Source organism: Rana temporaria, chromosome 1 (genome assembly GCF_905171775.1).
Source record: "Rana temporaria chromosome 1, aRanTem1.1, whole genome shotgun sequence".
NCBI lineage: Eukaryota > Metazoa > Chordata > Amphibia > Anura > Ranidae > Rana > Rana temporaria.
Window position 1 is genome coordinate 527,235,144 of NC_053489.1, and position 16,426 is coordinate 527,251,569.

At 41.5% G+C, this 16,426-nt stretch overlaps 1 protein-coding gene across 1 annotated transcript in view; it reads left to right on the plus strand.

Moving 5' to 3' along the window:
- The window catches only part of FHDC1 (FH2 domain containing 1), a 93,723-nt gene that overhangs the window by 12,925 nt on the left and 64,372 nt on the right, over nt 1-16,426 (plus strand). Inside the window, exon 2 of the mRNA XM_040331917.1 lies at nt 15,651-16,188. Within this exon, the coding sequence (XP_040187851.1) occupies nt 15,760-16,188 (429 nt within the window). The 5' untranslated portion in view covers nt 15,651-15,759. The remainder of the gene's footprint in view (nt 1-15,650; nt 16,189-16,426) is intronic.

Sequence of the window (16,426 nt, forward strand, 5' to 3'; positions counted from 1 at the left end):
GCAGCAACTTGGCACAGGATGTGGAAGACTGACGCTTCCACAGTGGTCCCTCAGGTATGGAATGTATACTTGTGCTGGACCAATGTAACTGCAATTAAAACCCCACCTGGAGTTCAACTTTTAAGTGGTTTCACACTTAAAAAAAAAAATGAAATTTCTAAGCCATTATTACACTACTAGTCTTGATTTAGACCAGTTATCAAGAAATTCTGTGCTCTTTAATGTGGAATACCAGTCAGAGAGGCTTCCCCATGAAGTAATGTGACTAAGACATCATCCAAACCATTGTGACCACCACTGTGGAGGTCTGCAGCCCAGAGCTGTTCTTGGCTAGCCACCCTGGAAGACCCTATGTTCTCCATCGATTCTGTTCTGTAGGATAGAAATCGAATTTATTTAAAAAATAAGTTCTTAAACACTGGTAGAAGCTAGTTCTAAATATGTGGGTAAGGTGGTTTCAGAATTTGCCTCTTGCCAAAATGTTCATGTACTTATTATGCAGGCGTGCTAGTAATAACTGAAAATGCAATGCTGAAACGTATTACATGAACATTCTGTAAATATCTGCAACAAAAGTAGACTCAAATATTAGTATATTGCAGGAAATCAAAAATGATAGTTTGCTTTATTCAGAGTAAAAGCCGTTTTGTTCAAAGCCTTTCTTTGAGCTTGTATGTGAGTTTTATTTTCAAATCCCTAAGGCTGCATTCATGCGTAGTCGATTTGCGGCATTTTGTACCGCGATTTGCCGCCACAAATTGCGGCGTTTTGTATCGCGATTTGCGGCGATAAAACGCTGCGTTTTTAACCATGCTTTTGTAGTGGTCATTGTCGGCTATGGGAAACGCCGAAGCCGCCCGATACGCGCGACAAAAAAGGGTCCGGGACTTGTTTCAGCTTCAGGTGTTTGGCGTGGAAATGTGAGCCATCTCCATAGAGAACAATGTTATTTTTCCCCTCCAGCGTATTCTAGCGTCGCGCTTCAGGCGTTTAAATGCCTAGGTGTGAATGGAGCCTAAGGGTCCATGCAATACTGCCTTTAAAAATGCTGCTTCTGCAGAAGTTTTTTGTTTTTTCTGTAGAAGCATCTCATTGTTCTCTTCCATGCACATTAGGATGTTTAGAGGCATATTTTAGGTCGGCCATACACGGTTCGAATCTTGGCCGGTTAATAGGAATGTACCAAGTTGATCGATTAACTTGGGTACAACCAGCCTGCCGGATTCACTTGTGATGGTCACTAGCGGCTGCTATTGATAATCATTGTCTTCTCCCGGCAGAGACGACTTCCCCCCCACCTGCCCCTGCTGGGAGCAGACATTGTCTCGCTAGGAGGGATTCTGCTGTTGGCACAGTCTGTGTTGATGGGGGAATCGTGCAAATTTCTTTCCTGCAACCAAGACATTTGCACAGTGTGTGGCCGGCCTTAAAGTGTTACATAGGACCCTGCATTCACTATATCTGGTTCACCACAGTACATGGAAATGCAATTATTTTTAGTAAAGGTCAACTGCTAAATACCTTTTCTCATCAGCAGTATATAGCAGTCTTGTGACTTCTATCAGTGTCTGGTTAAAGCTTGTAGGAGGAATTTTTATTCTACTCTGACTGTCCTATAAGGCTTTAGGACCACTGACCCTCTGTCTGGACAGTTCTGAATGAGCATGTGCTGATCACATGCACCCTCCCAAGAAAAAACAAAACAATCTAGTAATACACGCCAAACTGAGCATGTGCAGAGTGACACCAAAGGATCAGAGAAGATAGGATCAAACAGACCTCTAGCAGAGGATTAACCCCTTTGTTTCCACAGTGAGTATAACAAGCATGCTTTACTACATATACAGACTAATTGTACTGTTGTGGGTTTACTAACACTTTAAGCTCCGCGTTTTGAGGCAGGGGAAAAAAAAATCCTTCTGGTTTGCGTTTTTGATTGGAGTTTTCTGGCAGAAAATTGCTAAATGCGACTAAACATGTGTACAAAATTACTCTATATGAGGGGTTTTTTTTTTTTTTTGCCAAGGGGACTGGCATTGTTTGCATGAAGTCTAAAGCTTTTCTGCACTTTTTCATTTTATACAATGCAGTTTTCTGCTATAAAACCCTTCAAATGAGAACGAAAGAGTCATCTGATTGTGCTGGTGAAATATGTAATACCGTATTTATCGGGTATACCGCGCGCAGGCGTATAACGCGCACCTCAAGCTTAGAAAGGTAAAAAACGAGAACTTACATTTTTGCCCCGCGTCCATCGGCGGCTTTGTCCGTCTGTGGCCTTGCGCGGGGTCCGTCCAGCCTTGTGGGTGTCCGTCTGCGGCTTCCTTGCGCGGGCCTCCATCCAGGTCTCAGTCCAGCGTGTCCGTCTGCGGCTTTGGAGGTGTCTGTCTGCGGCCTCCATCCAGGTGCCCGTCTCCGTCCAGCGTGTTCGTTTTTGGATTTGGCTCCTCTCGCGTGGCTGCGGGTGGAGCCGAGCGTGACCGAGCCTAGCCGTGTGCGCAGTACACTCGGCTCGGCTCTAGGCTAGCCGGTCAGAGACAGCGGGGATCAGCGTATATCGCGCACCCACGATTTCCCCCTGATTTTAAGGGGGGGAAAAGTGCGCGGTATACGCCAATAAATTTGGTAATTAACTAGGATTATGAGGAATCTAGTAGAATTTCAATTAAATGTATACATTAACTTAATTCATTTTGTGATGCTTATCTCCTTAGATGTATCAATTCAGATAATGCCATTTTACCAATAAACTGGTGTGAACACTGTCAAATTATGATGTAGCATTTTCCCCATGTTGGTGAAAACCTTTTATTAGTAATATCCTGACTGGTTGCAATGAGCTTGAATAACAAATTTGTCAGCCTGAATACCCATTCATGTAATGGCTGCTTCTGCCAACGTATGTGGTCATTGCACAGTGCTTCAATTGCCCCCAGCCAGCTTTGGGAGTCCTTGCCAGATCCATCTGATTATGTCATTCACCTGTAAGAACACGTTTTTGGCAGCCTGAGGTTTTGGCACCCATTCGAGCTTGAATCCTTACAGGCAGCCTAAATTTTACAATAATCGTTTGGGACATTCAGTTCTACTGATACGCTTAGCATTTCGAGATGTCAAGAGTTGCGGGGAGAAATGGGAAACCTAGAAGTGAACATTTAGCCTCTGGATCACACAAAATTGCTATCTTGAGCAAGGATGCTTGGGTTGGTAAGCATTGGGATTCAGTAATGACTTTATGAGAAGTATATTAGCGAATATGCTAAGTATCAGCATGCTTATGTGCCCAGTGACAGATTACTTGAAGCAGAACAAATGGCAGAAACCCCCCATGGAAGCACAATTGTCTTGTTACAACTGCTCGGATACTTTGGAATTTGTATTTATTCCTTAAACAACAACATAACTAAAGTATGTAATATTGCCTTACCTAAGTTGGTAGATAGTTACCTGGCTTTTAGGATTTGTCTGTCTCTGGTAATTAGCACAAAGTGAACTTCTTGACCATTTAAGTACCACATAAGAGCGCAAACAACACAAAGTGCTATTACCTTAGTTTGCTAATGCCTGCTACACACAATAAAACTATCAGACGAATGATCGTCTGTCTTTATTTTTTTTTTGCATGCTAATCTTATAACAGAGGGTTTACTAAAGTTACGAAAATTCTCGTATGACAGAATATAAATTGGGAAGTGATGTAATGTGTTGAAGTGTATTTGAATTGTTTTTTTCGAACGACAACAGCACTGGTTAAACAAAACGAGAGAATTTTTCATGCTTGTCCCATCTGATTATATCAGATGAACTGTCATGATCGGCTCTTGAAAGCTCTGTACGAACGATCAGATTATCATACGACCGCATCAAAAGCAGTATTTTTCATATGAAGAAGTCTATAATAAGTCTCTCTTTAGTATTCCTCTGATCTGCTTTTACTTGTCTAAAGCTCGTCATGCATGCCTAGATTTCTCTCATTAAACCTGTAAGCTCGCCAAGAGAAAGTTAACAGATTCTTCCATCCAAGCTAAACAATCCATGGCAGCTTGAATACCCAAACAGTGACTGCATCTGATTGGATGCAGTGACTGTCCAATCGAACCTTATCTACCCTAGTCCTTCAAATTTCAGGTTTTGCCTAGTCTTATGGTGCCGCCGGAGCCACCCAAAGCTTCATTTTTGGGCAACCCAGCTGTCCTTAAAGCGGAGGTTCACCCAAAAAACATCTATATAAGATCATATATTCTTTATACTTCCAACATGTACAGTAGGCCTTTTTTTTTTTTTGCTGTACATACCTTTTTTATGTCTCTTTTTATTCCAGGTTCCGGGTAGTCGCTGCCGTGGGAGTAGGCGTTTCTATGCTGCGGCGCAATGTCATCTAGGACTTCACCCAGATGATTGACGTCCTTGAGAAAAAGTTCGCTCCGGCCGGATAAGGCCCCTCCCCCCTATTGCATAGGCGCATCACCAGTGTCACGGAGTTTCCGAAAGAACCTAAACATGCTCTATACGGCGCCTGTACAGTCAGCTCTACACGGCTCAGTCGGTGCGCAGGCGCCGTGTAGAGCTGTTTTGCAGCTCTGCATGTTCGGGTTCTTTCGGGAGCTCTGTGACGCGCCTACGCAATACGGGGGGGCCTTATCCGGCTGGGGGGAACTTTTTCTCAAGGACGTCAATCATCTTGGCGAAGTCCCAGATGACATTGCGCGGCAGCATAGAAACGCCTACTCCGAATGACTACCCAGAAGCTGGATTGAAAATAATATAATGTATGTACAGCCAAAAAAAAAGGGCCTACTGTACATGTTGGAAGTATAAAGAATATGATCCTATATAGATGTTTTTTGGGTGAACCTCCGCTTTAAATTTTTTGTCTTTACATCTAAGCCCCAACACCTGCCATCTCATGCCCACTGAGATCATCTTTACTGGCTGCTGAGGCATGTTCATTGGCTAAGGGAGAAACTGACGGCACTAACTAGAGTTTTAACATGCCTAACAAAATGAATACATTTTAGGTTTATTTCATTTTTTTTTATAAAAGTAGTTTTATTATAAAAACTGGGCCCTATTGCTGATAATGAAATCTGTCTTTAACATTCTACTTGCTTTTTGTAAGTACAAACTCGCTGTTGCACACAATGTAGTTGAAGCCAACAACATCAACACAAAGCTTACTAATGCACACAGTGTAGATCAAGCCAACAAAAAAATCTAGGAAAAAATATAGTAAATTTCATTGCATGTACGTCTATAGCGAAGCACAACCTGGTTTGTGTGATCTCGCAAGATTAATCCTGACGAGAGTCTTCTTTTCTTGTTGGGGGGGGGGGGGAGTTCATGATGCCATTTGACTGCATATCTGGGAATCTAGCCATGGAGGTTATTGATCATGCAGTATTCAATAGACAAGCCTAGGATCCCACAGCGGACAAAAGAAAGCTTTTATGGCCCCACATCCACCCATTTCAACTCTCAGCCAGACTCTTTGAATTCTCCTTTTATTGTATTCTGGTGACCCATAGGCAATGCTAACTATGGATCATTTTATCTGTATGTCTGTTTTGATAAGTAGGAAGGTCTTTTTCTAAAGAAGGGTTTGCACTTTATAGTAGGAGGAAACGTCGCCCATCCTGTAATCCGAAGTGTATGTAGCTTTGTACAGAAAACAGGTGAATTGTTTGTTTTCTCTGGTGGTGATTATTCCATCATTAGGCAAATAGATACCCATCAGCAATTAAGGTGTTTAAATGACAAAGGACAGACCATGGGTTTTAACAGGATACAAGTAATCAAGGCTGTTACTAGGAGGGTGATAATATCTGTTTAAAGAAGCCATAAACCTTGATGGGTTGTTTGTTTATAGCCAGTTGCTGGCTTATTACTTTGTTATCTGGGTGTCCCTGCTGAAATCGCGGTTGTTCAAGCCCTTGTTCAAGCTAGCCTTCGAATTTACTCAGTGGGTGGCCCTGTCGGCCATCTCCCACCTTACATCCTTCAATCAAAAAATGGGAGATGGGCAGAAGATTGCTGGCCAGACATCCCTTCAGATGCAGCCACTGTTGAGTATTTTAACAACCAGTGTGGCTAGCTGTCAAAATCCAATAGGTAAAATTTTCACCATATGTCGGTAACCCATTCAATCCATACAAAGATACCAAAACAAAAGAAATACGTTCAGAAATTAGGTTTATGTGTAATAAAATGGAATGATACAGGGAAAAAGTATTGAACACGCTAACTGAAATGTATTTAATACTTTGTACAAAATCCTTTGTTAATGACAGCTTCAAGATGTCTCCTGTATGGAGGAACTAGTCGCAAGCAGTGCTCAGGTGTGATTTTTTTGCCCATTCTTCCACACAGACAGTCTTCAAATCTTGATGGTTCTGTAGGCCTCTTCTATGAACTCTGATCTTTGGTTCTTTCCATAGATTTTCTATTGGATTTACCGGGGTATTGCGCGCTCCGGCGTATAGCACGCACCCCTAAAGTGGACCCGACATTCCTGTAAAAAAACATTTTAGTACTTAGTTTTGGTGTCTTGCGCGGCAGCCCCGTCGGGTCCGGCGTCCGTCTGCAGCTTCGGGTGTCCTCTTCGTCGGGTGCGGCGTCCTCCCCACCCGATCCCCGCGCCGAGTTTGAATACTGCGCCGGCATATACCGAGCACAGTACACTCGTGTATAGTCGGGCAGGCTCGGCTACTCTCGCGCTCACGTCCTGTACGTCCAGGAGGTGAGCGCGAGAGGAGCCGAGCCTGCCCCACTATACACAAGTGTACTGCGCTCGGTAAATGCCGAGCGCCGTGTTCAAACTCGGCGCGGGAAAACGGGTATCGGCGTATATCGCGCACCCCCGATTTTGCCCTGATTTTCAGGGCAAAAAAGTGCGCGGTATACGCCGATAAATTCGGTAAGTAAAGTAATTGTCTGGGCCACTCTAGAAGCCTTTTTTTCTTTCTTTGAAACCAATTGAGCGCTTTCTTGGCTTTGTGTTTGGGATCATTGTCTTTGCTGAAACGTCCACACTTGTTTTCATCCTCATCATCCTGGTAGATGGCAGCAGATTTTTATCGAGAATATATCTTGGTACATTTTTCTATTCATCACTCCTGCAATAAGAAGTTTGCCAGGACCGTATGTTGAAAAACAGCCCCACACCATGATGTTCCCACCTCCAAACTTCACTGTTGGTATAGGGATGTTTTTGATGTTTTTGAGGTGATGTGCAGTGCCATTTGACCTCCAAATATGATGTGTATTATGTCATCCAAAGAGTTAAATTTTGGTCTCATCTGACCAGACTATATTCTCCCAGTATTTCAGGCTTGTCTAAATGTTGTGCCGCAAACGTTTTAATCGAGTTTCAACATGCTTTTTCTTCAGCAATGGAGTCTTGCGTGGTGAGCGTGCATACAGGCCATGGCGGTTGATTGCGTTACTTATTGTTTTCTTTGAAACAATTGCTAATTCCAGGTCTTTCTGAAGCTCTCCACAAGTAGTCCTTGGCTCTTGGACAACTCTTCTGATAATTCTCTTCACTCCTGTCAGAAATCTTGTGAGGAGCACCTGGTCGTGGCCGGTTTATTGTTAAATGATCTTTCCACTTTCGGATTATGGCCCCAACAGTGGCACATTCTGAAGTTTCGAAATCCTTCTGTAACCAAAGGGTATGTTTTGCAACAATAAGGTTGCGAAGATCTTGGGAGAGCTCTTTGCCTTTTACTCATCATGAGATGTGTCTTGTGTGACACCTTGGTAAAGAGAAACGCTTTTTATAGGCCATCAGTCGAGACTGAACCAGCTGATATTAATTTGCAAGATTGCTTTGCAATTACTGATTTCAGCTGGTGTTTTGGCTTTCTTTGCCTTTTTGCGACTCCCTTTCTTTATGTGTTCAATACTTTTTTCCCTGTGTCGTTCCATTTTATTACACGTAACTTAATTTCTAAACTTATTTGTTATTGGTTACTTTCAATTGCATGGGTTGTTACCAACATGTGGTGAAAAAGTCATGTCAATAGCACCTTTAGACCCGGTTCACACTGGGGCGACACGACAGGCGGCTCAGCCACCTGACGTGTCGCGTCCCATTCACTGCAATAGAACCGTTCTAATAGGAGCGACGCAAGTCACTCCGACTTAGAAAAAAGGTTCCTGTAGTATTTCGGGGGCGGCTCGGGGCGATCTGAATTGACTTCTATACAGAAGTCGTTTTGCGAATCGTCTCTGAAGTCGTCCTCAGGACAACTTGCAGAGTCGCCCCCAAAGTCGTGCCGCCTATGTGTGAACCGACTATTAGAAATATATTTACCTAAAAAAATGGTGACGTGTTCAATACTTGTTTTACCTGATGTGTGTGTGTATGTAATTAATAAATAAATAAATATATGTATGTATGTGTATGTATCCACTTCCCGACGGCCGTACGACTTTGTACGGCCGCAGGGTGGCTCTACATCTCTGACTGGCCGTGTTTTTTTTACGGTCGCTGAGATGCCGATGCGAGTGCCTGGCGGCCGCGATGTCAGCCAGGCACTCGCGATCGGCGGCTACAGGGACAAGACGTGGAGCTCTGTGTGTAAACACAGAGCTCCACGTCCTGTCAGGGGAGAGAGGAGACCGATCTGTGTCCCTTGTACATAGGGACACAGCATCGGTCACCTCCCCCAGTCACCCCCCTCCCCCCACAGTTAGTAACACAATTCAGGGTACACATTAACCCCTTCCTCACCCCCTAGTGTTAACCCCTTCAATGCCAGTCACATTTATACAGTAATTAGTGCATATTTATTGCACTGATCGCTGTATAAATGTGAATGGCGCCAAAAATGTGTCAAAAGTGTCCGATGTCTCCGCCATAATGTCGCAGTCACGAAAAAAAATGCTGATCGCCGCCATTAGTAGTAAAAAAAATATAATAATTCTGTCCCCTATTTTGTAAGCGCAATAACTTTTGCGCAAACCAGACGCTTCTTGCGATATTTTTGTTAAAAAAAAAAAAAAAAAAAATGTAGAATAATACGTATCGCCTAGACTGAGAAAAAAAAAGTTTTTAAAAAATTTGGGCAATTTATTATAGTAACAAGTAAAAAATATTGTTTTTTTTTTCAAAATTGTCGCTCTATTTTTGTTTATAGCGCAAAAAATAAAAACCGCAGAGGTGATCAAATACCACCAAAAGAAAGCTCTATTTGTGGGGAAAAAAGGACGTCCATTTTGTTTGGGAGCCACGTCGCATGACCGCGCAATTGTCAGTTAAAGCGACGCAGTGCCGGAAGCTGAAATTTCACCAGGTCAGGAAGGGGTATATGTGCACAGTAAGGAAGTGGGTATATAAAAAAATGTATAATTAAAAAATGAACGGCGTACGGTTAGCTTTGGTTTGGCGACTGCTGTGCTCAATGAGAACACCTAATAATCCAGTGAATGTAATGCTGTAAAAATAAGAGGCTGCAGACCTGTATCTGTAGATGGTCAGCGCCTACAGTTAGGCTAAAAGAGATGGTCAGAGACTGGGGACATGCAACAGTAAATGGTCAGAGATGATCAAAGACTGTAGACGCATTACATAAGACTGATAGAGATCACTGCTATTGCAGCCCTATTAAAACTCAATGCTCCCACATTTGTGCTTCATACAGCCCCCTTTTAAAAATGTATATTCTTCTCAGCAAGATCCATTTTAAAAGATTGAAGGGGAAGAAAGAAAAAGAAAAGGGGTGTAGAGCACAGAAAATAAAGATATTGTGATAAAGATAAACCAAACTATTTAACAGCATTGTCCTTACTGGCTTGAGTAAGCAACAAAACAGACAGCTGTCTGCCGGGGGCTTCGAAAGGCCAAACAATAAGTGGCAATGGGCCGCCGGTTCAACACCAGGGGTGTAGACTCTTGCTTTTACATTTCCTATAGTACTTCCATTTGTCAGTCCCTGAAGTAAACCAGTCCTAATGTGTGACCACACATGGAGGGAAAAAAGAGCTCTTGCAAAGAAAGTATGATGAAGATTGACATCTTATGATATACAGTTGACTTGCGGGATGAAAGCGTGTATGGCCAGATGTTTAGATGAATGTGTTTATACTGCTCACTGAAACAGGCAATTCCCACCTGTGATACCAGGACAGTCCATAACCATACATCATCGAGTAGACACAGATCAAGGCAGAACTGAAAAGTGCTAAAATAGCTGAAACTGAATCATAAGTGCGTGCCTGAGCAGATGCATTTTTATCAGGAGGATACAGTCACTGACCCATTCTTGGTGTCTGTTTTCAAAGCTGTAAAGCTCCCCCTTTTTTTTTTTTTCTTCTCAAAGATGTGTAATGAAAATGGTGTTAATACCATACAAGGGGGTTGATTTCTCGAGGCCCCGTCACATGGGCACCTTACGTTTTTGTCTGCAGCAAGGGATCCTGGGTTTATCCCTGCTGTGTCAAATCGGAATGGAAATTAATGTTCAATATGTGGCCTCCATGTCCATTCTGTTTTTTTTTTTTATTTATTTTTTTGGCCACCGTCGTGTGATGGAGGAAAAATGTTGTATAATGTAATCCATATGGGTGACTGGATGTAAGTGGACGTGCGTCTGCCTGTATCCATTCACATCTGGTCAGGTGAGTAAAAGTATACCTGGACGCAAACTTAGTGTTTGACCACTTTCATCCTGCCCCACAAAGGGAAACATTGGTGTTTTTTGGTCCATGTAATTATGGGTCAAAAAGGAGTGCCAGAACGTCTGATAAAAGGTATAGAGGAGACAATCGGTCCTTTTATCATTGCCCTGTGTATGGATGCCAACAGTCTTTCTGGGTCCTCTGTACCTATTGATGCACTGTTTATGTTTTTCCCATATGCTTAAATTAGGATTTAAAAAAAATAAAGTATAGATGTTGTTCACTTTGCAAGGTGAATGTTGGCGTATAAGGTGAAACTTTGAATACCCAGTCATACGCAAGCCAAACTCCTAACGGTTTTTTCGGGTGTTTTTTTTTTTTCTCTTGTGATTGGTTATTCATTACCCTTATTTACCTTATTTATTCACATACACGTTGTTGGGTGTATAGCCTCTACTCCTAAATAATTGAGCAGTGACAGAAGAAGAAAATGTGTGTGGTTCATAGCAAATTTTTATGGCTGCTATTTTGTCCAAATTTTGGTAAATTACCAAAATGATCTGTTATGGCCAAAATACATTTTTACTAGTTCCAGTTTTATACATTTTGTAGAGTTTGAGCACTTTCACTGCATCTATCGACTACAGTGTTCTTGTTTTAATCAGCAAGATTACATTTATAATATGGCAAAAAAATGTTTTGCTTCCAAACTATGCATGTGTTGGGATAGAGTTATTAATCTCACAACAGCAAAATCAGTCTGTATATGAGGTAAAGCATGCTTGTTATACTCACTGTGGAACCTAAGGGGTTAATCCTCTGCATTGTGTAAACAGGCTGTCTGATCTTGTATGCACAGATCCTCTTCTTCTTCCACTGACTCCAAAACAGATCTGGATAAGACAGTTACTGGAGTCAGGCTGCACATGCTCAGTTTGGTGTGTATTGCTAGACCATTTTTTTCTTTTCTTGGGAGAGTGCATGTGATCAGCACAGGGCAAATTGGCACTGTCCAGACCGAGGTTCAGGAGTACTGCATCCTCATAGGACAGCTTATTGCAGTATAAAAAACTCCTTCTACAAGCTTTAACTAGACACTGATAGAATTCTCAAGACTGCTATATACTGCCGATGAGAAAGGGTATTTAGCAGTTTATATTTACTAAAATAATTGAATTTCCATGTTCTGTGTACTGTGGGAGACCAGATATAGTGCATGCAGGGTCCTGGGTTTAGTAACACTTTAAGCACTTTATTTTTATTTATTTTTTAACATTAAAAGTCAAATTTTTAATATAACTTTTTTATTTTTTTTGTAATATTGGTGACTAGTGATTCTAGAGCAAGAATACTTTTGGTACATACATTGCTTTGCATATATGTGCTATCCATTGATATCTCCAAGACTGTAAAATTTAAATTCTACATCGATGAAGTAAACATTGTGATCTGCAGGTTTACATAATTAGAGGCTGACTCTCTCTTGTAAAATCCAGGCACAGATGGCTATTCATATGTGTATTTACATAGACTTTTCTATATAAATGTTTGCTATATTTTGATACCCAGTCTAACACATGAGCTCCTCAGCTGTTGGCTGCACAAGGTATCTAAGGCTCGATTCACACTAATGTGTTTTTTGGTGCATTTTGCAGAAAAGCAGGGAAATTTTTTAACATGGGTTTCTTTGGAACATGTTCACATCAATGCTTTTTTGTGCCTCTACGTTTTTGGAAAGGGCCGGGGACTTTTTTCCCGCAAAAAGCAGCGTTTTGCAAGTAATATAATTCTATCGATCCGATTTTTTTTTTTTTTTTTTTTTTTTCCTGTTTATAAGCTGGTTGTTAAAGGAAATGTAAAAAAATTAAAATTGATGGCAAAAAAAAATTAAAAACGCAAAAACGCTCAAAAGCAACATGCATTAGTGTAAATCGAACCTTACTCCGCTTCAATTACCTATATATTTTTTTAATAAAATGACAGAAATTAAGAGTCTTATAATAATGTTTAACCTCATGGAGGAAGAAGAGAGGGGTTCAGTGCTGATATTGCACAGCTTATTTTCCATCTTTCAAAGACTTTTGGCACAAAGACCATATAGACAAACGGGCATCCCCACCATGGATTATGATTGGATGTCCAAAATGAGTTAAACCCACTACTTCATTTATATCATAGTATAGGTCGTAAATGAGTTTAATAATGTAGATTTTGGATGAGAAATGTAGTGAAATGAAAACTGGAGTCTGGGCATCACGTGAAATACGTACAATTGAGGAGGAAAGGGGGTTGGAGAGATTTGGTAGTTCGGCGTTACGAGTTGAAAAAAGCCACATGTCCAAGTTCAACCAAGAAAGCTTGCATAATCGGAATCCTCAGGGGAAGGTCGTTGACAATGGGTACGATTATTTACAGAAAACAGAACGTTGTAGTCCCTGCAATATATTCCCATAGCTGTGTGTTGCTTTGGCACAATTTGCGTATTTAATGGCCTTGTAGCAAGTGACAGGGAAACACTGTAGCAGATAGGTTTCCAGGATGTGTAAGTGCTACCTAGGAGTGGCGGCTCTTGTTTCCAACAATGTAGAACCTGACATCATGGAAAAGAAACCACTTTCATACAAATGTTTGTGTGTCCCTGTCACCTTTTATCCTTTATGCTGTTAGAGAACCAACAAAACAACAAATACTTTTTTAGGCAGCTGAAGGGTTATATCGGGTAACTATTTGCTTTGTAGGCTTTCCTAGTAGTGGAAAACATACATTCAGAAAACTCTGTGACTTGCATGACAAGCAGAATCTTTGTATACATTTTATCAAATGGTTGGGTCATTGCTTGAGATAAGTGAACCAACCTACTGTGTTGGAGATATTAAAGGGGGTGTTAGGGCTCTTTCACATGGGCGGCCCGTTCAGGTCTGCCTGACAGTTTTTTTTAGCGGACCTGAACGGGCGCTCCATGCTCCTCTATGGAGCCGCGGATGTCAGCGGTGACATGCCCGCTGGCGGATCGGGTGAACACGGACAGACGGTCCGTGTTCATCCGATCCCCCCCCATAGGGGAGAGCGGAGAAAAGACAGGGCGGTCCCTGCACAGTGTGCGGGGACCGCCCTGTTATCCGCCGGCTCAGAGGGGATCAACGGAGCGATCCCCGCTGAGCAAGCGGAGGTTTACGGGCGGATCATTACTGATCCGCCACGTGTGAAAGGGGCCTAAAGGTTCATTTTTTATTTTCTAAATGGGTTCCTTTTAAGCTAGTGCATTGTTGGTTCACTTACCTTTTCCTTCGATTTCCTTCGATTTCCCTTTTAAATGTTTTTTTTTGTTTGTCTGAATTTCTCACTTCCTGTTCCTCCTCAGTAAGCTTAGCTCCCTGTGGGGAGAACACAGCGTCTCCCCGTAGGGATGTAGTCCCAAGGGAGGGGGTGAGCACGCTGACTAACGCCCAGCCAGAACAGCTTGGATGATGGGGGCAAGCTTACTGAGGAGGAACAGGAAGTGAGAAATTCGGACAAAGGAAAAAAAAAACATTTAAAAGGGAGATCGAAGGAAAAGGTAAGTGAACCAACAATGCACTAGCTTAAACGAACCTATTTAGAAAATAAAAAAACCCACCTTTACAACCCCTTTAAAATGTACCTCCCACTCCTTCATGACTGTTAGAAAAAGGGTTAAAATATTTCATTCCAATTCCCCCCATTCATATGCTGAGTCTCATGGTTATTCATAAATCTCTTCTTGTGTTTCATTTGGAAGAGCAAATGCACTAGTATTGGATTTTGAAAGATTTGACCTGCTTCAAGCGGATTTTGCTTTCTCATAGGCTTTCATGGGAAAGCAAAGGCCATTGGCACAAGCCCTTTACAGTGCTTCCTGTCCTAGGAAACGCATTTCTTCTTACTTAAAGTGTTACTAAGCCCAGTAATATGAAAATAGCCCACAGCTTATAAATCATCTTTTTTACATTAAAATACTGCCACTATATACCTTTTTGGATGATCTGTATACCACGGTTACATGATAAACTGCACATTTTCGCCAGCGCTGAGAGTTCAGGAAGGAGGAGATTTTCACTGCAGCCTGTATACACACCCAATGTGTGATGTCAATATCATGTAACCTGGCTATCTCTGAGAACAAGTAACTGTTCTCTTCAGCATAAAAAACGCAACTGAGCATGTGCAGGTCGCCTACTCTACCTGTATTAGCTGGCCTTCTCCAGTGCAGGGGGAGGATCTGTGCATACAGGATAAAACTGCCTTTTTATACAATGCAGAGAATTAACCCCTTAAGTTCCACAGTGAGTATAACAAGCACACTATGCTGCATATACAGACAGATTTTACTATTGTGGGTTTAGTAACACTTTAACATTCTAAAAGTTATTAGTTCTTAGAACCTAAGATGTTGTTAATTGTAGACAAAGTGGATAAGGGTGCAAATTACTTCTCTCAGGTTTATTGCAGTGCAGTGACCCTTTTGGGCCAAATTCCCCTCACTTCCTGTCCCAGTGATTCAAGGACAAGCCTCTATCCTCTATTTTTTCCTTTCAATATCGCCTCTTAAGGAACCTGGTATCTTCTAATATAGGCACAGTATCTTCTAGGGGTGAACTTTGTACCTGCCCTTGAAATGTTTTTCTTTCACACTTCTGGTCGTTGGGGCTCAAGTTTTGGGATACAAATAACCGAAAATGTTTGTTATAATTGATGTTTTCAATGCTAAAGTTTTGGTAATCTCTTTTCCTATTCATACCTGTTTTCCTATTAGTGCTATATATATATATATATATATATATATATATATATTATTATTATTATGAATTTATTTCAACAATTTAACTGATTCAGATACATTTTCTTCACCTTCTCACCATGATGTCTTGTAATGTTTCTCCCCAATAACTTCTTAATTACTACCAAAAAAGAAAGTGTATGCATGTGTATTTTTGTGTGCGTGTCTGCCCTTATTTGCTTCAACTTACATATATTTTTTTTTTTTAATTTTTTTTTTTTTTTAATTTGTCTAGGTTTAGAACATGCAGAAAATACTGGGACAATCTTTGGACTAGGATGCTGTTTTGCTAGCTACTCTTCCACTCTCAGTGATGCGTCATATGAAGAAAGGCCTGCACCAAGATGCATGTTATGAACTGTGTCTCTTTGGTAAATGATAAAGAAAATGGTGACTGCAGTGTGGTCATCACAGACTTAATGCTAGATAACCCATTGCCACCTCCGCCTCCACCACCACCTCCTCCTCCGCCACCTTTGCCTCAGTCTGTGCCACCACCTCCTCCTCCCCCTCCTGGGGCTCCTCCATTTCTGAATCATGGTAGTCATGGACACAACAAGAAAAAACGCATGCGGAGCTTCTTCTGGAAAACCATCCCTGAGGAGCAGGTTAGGGGGAAAACCAATATCTGGACTATGGCTTCTAGGCAGCATCAATACCAGATTGATACAAAGACAATTGAGGAACTATTTGGTCAGCAGGAGGATGCAAAGCCTGGTGTTTTTCGGAGGACTGGGAGCACCAGGTCTTCTTTCCGAGAGCCAAAGGATGAGGTATAATTTTCTATAATATTATTTTTTTTATTCTATGGCTGGCTTGACTTTGAGATGTATTGGTGGTCATTTGTAGAGTTGTGAACAAACAAGAAGATCAGGCCTTATTTTGTTTACAAACGATTTTATTATATCAAAAGGTCAAAGATTAATACAGAGTCATTACAGAAGCAAAAGGTACAATCAAACTGAACATGCTTGTACTAGACATGTGATATATAAAACATGAAACATGTAA